Below are 2,451 nucleotides of genomic sequence, written 5' to 3'. Positions count from 1 at the left end.
GAGATTTCATGCTAACAAATTAATTCTGAAATTGAAATTATCTGAATTTCAGACCCTCATAGGTTGGAGTTATTTGGTTTGTAAACGTTGGTAATGGATTTATCCCAGAATACCCAATGACGTATTCATCCTCCAAACTGTCAGTATCTGGTGTCTGTGTTTGTGTGAGTGTAAACCACAGTGTAAACGTCAGAAAATAGTGATAAAATTAAGTGTTATCAAAAGGAAAAAGTGTTTTTACCTCGCTTATTGGCTGTGAGTACTTACAGTTTCTCTTATATTTAGAATTAGTTTGCTCAGAGGCAACAAATAACAAGCTTCGGACTTTTGCTGACCCTCAAAATAAACTGCATTTATGGGATAAAATTTTATTTTAATGACCAATTACAGCATTTAACCATTGGTAGAGTGGCTTTCATATTTAACATAGTATTGCGCGTAATTTGCGTTCATGCATGCATTTTTAATAGGTAAATTTTCCAACCTTCGAACGAAACTATCGATATTTGTCCAGGCTGGCCCCCTTAATAACAACCCATTATCAAAGTCTTTGTCGTGGGATTTTCCTGCCCTACCTTCAAGCCTCTTCAGCCAGTTTCAATTCTCCCAATCAGAAATCAATGAGTTGATTGGGTTTCCATGTTCATTGTCCCATTTTAATCAAGGCTAATTGGTTAGAAGCACAGTTTATAATATACACATGAGAATCAGTGTAATACTATAGTTTCGGTTTCCTTTCTAATTTAGTTCAAAGTCACTCCTGATCTGGTTTTTGCTGTTAGCAAACAGGACTCACTCATAAAACTCAGGTTTGGTGTCTGAATATATCAGTTATAAAGCTTACATAAGTTTCTCTTTGTAGCATTTTTGAATAATTCTTCTTAATTTCCTGTTTTGTATTAGTTTGCAGTCTATGACGCTTTTTATTTCATATTAAATCTGAAACAGTCATTCTAGTTAATTGAGCAAAATTGGGTTTTTACGAGCAACAGTCTGTTCTAAAGCCTCTACTGGTGGAATTCGGTGCAGTCTTCCAGAAAATGACCCTTATGTGAATGAGGATGCTCAGTTATTGTGTATTTAATCAGTTCAATTATTATCAGCACACCTGATAAGTTTTTAACAARGTTGTTCGATTAGGTCAGCAAGATGGTTTYGATAAAAAAAATACTAAATTGAACCAAGAATGTTCGAATTGTCTCGAAAAGTCGCTGATTTTGTCAGTTTGGTTCAGACTTTCAGTAATACGGGCGGTTGAACTACGTAGAAAATTCAATGTTTTTCTAATTGCTCGTATCTTCCAATTTAATGCAATCACCCCCTTCTTCCACTGGGGCAGCTTTTGACTATGTTTTGATGAAAAAAATACATTGCATGATACATATCTATAACCGATCTAATTAATCATTAAATTAGCTACATTTGCATGTAAGCCTCTTTTGAATGTCTATTCGTTGTCGAGTTATTGGAAATAAACTAAACTTGGCTAGTGTTTACCGTTAAACATATTACTCTTTGAGTGGAATCGTCAGTAAGTGGGCCTTGCAACAAATTATCAGTTGTTGTATTTACATTTATCATTTTAGCTGTAAACTAGCACTGAATAGACCAAAAAAAGTACTGAATAGATTGTAAGAAGTGTTTGCATGTTACTGATCTTTACAAATGTTCAAAATAAATTTCATTGTTATCAAGCCAGAAAGTGTTTACTCATCATTGTGAAACTGAAGTTTTTCGTTGCTTTGGCGGGTAAATAATTTTTGGAATAAGATGGCCAAAAGCAGTAAATTTTTCTTTTTCCAAAAATTATCTGTCCGTTTAAGCCTCGAAAAAATAATCGTGAAAGCTCAGAAAGACATTTTTATTATACTTTTATACTTAATTACATTAGCTCAGCTTTCAACTGGACATTTTTGCAGTCACCTTTTTAGGAGTAATTCGATTAGATTTAGTTGCTCATCCACACATTCTTTAATTAACGTTTGATGAAAATATTTTTCGATATTCGCCTCGACCTTAGCAGTAAATCGGGAATTTAAATCTCAAATGAATAGTTTGCTTGCAAGGCCCTCTAACTGCCCACTTCACTCATACAAATCGACGTGTTGATCAACAAGCATTGGTAAGTTTACTTAAGTGTAGATTTTTCCGATAATTACACCACAAATAAAGATACCGAAACGCAGTTTGCAGCCAAATCCATGGATTTTAATGCTTGCAAGTGAAAAGTGTATGATGCAATTTGTTTGGTTTTTTTTGCGAACGGAAACTTTACAAAACCGAGTGGTGGATGAACTTCGCCTTCTTTAAAGGTGCGGCATATCGGGTAGCAATAGCGATTAAGGTCGGTATTGTATTAAGTTGGAAATTCTTAATCAAACATATCGCTCACACGCTTAAAGGCGTCTTTCATTTTAAATCGCTTTGTTTTATTTCTTATGGTCTCTTGAT

The 2,451-nt window shown here is 34.3% G+C and overlaps 1 protein-coding gene across 2 annotated transcripts in view; it reads left to right on the top strand.

The window, feature by feature from the left end:
- The first annotated feature begins 120 nt into the window (after positions 1–120).
- The window catches only part of LOC109544455 (lysosomal-associated transmembrane protein 4B), a 5,979-nt gene continuing 3,648 nt past the window's right edge, over positions 121–2,451 (top strand). Inside the window, exon 1 of one of the 2 annotated variants that reach the window (XM_019914635.2) lies at positions 121–255. Coding sequence is in view for 1 of the 2 variants with exons in the window: in XM_019914633.2 (XP_019770192.2) it covers positions 2,291–2,312 (22 nt within the window). In the remaining variant the exon portion in view is untranslated. Of the gene's footprint in view, positions 256–2,192; positions 2,313–2,451 lie in introns of those variants that run through there. The other variant, XM_019914633.2, reaches the window with a different exon arrangement.

Source organism: Dendroctonus ponderosae, unplaced genomic scaffold, assembly GCF_020466585.1.
Source record: "Dendroctonus ponderosae isolate FM_Combo_2020 unplaced genomic scaffold, Dpon_F_20191213v2 Dpon_F_20191213_2, whole genome shotgun sequence".
In the NCBI taxonomy this organism is placed as follows: domain Eukaryota; kingdom Metazoa; phylum Arthropoda; class Insecta; order Coleoptera; family Curculionidae; genus Dendroctonus; species Dendroctonus ponderosae.
The sequence above is the reverse complement of the archived record's forward strand: the minus strand, read 5'-3'. Positions and strand labels throughout refer to the sequence as shown.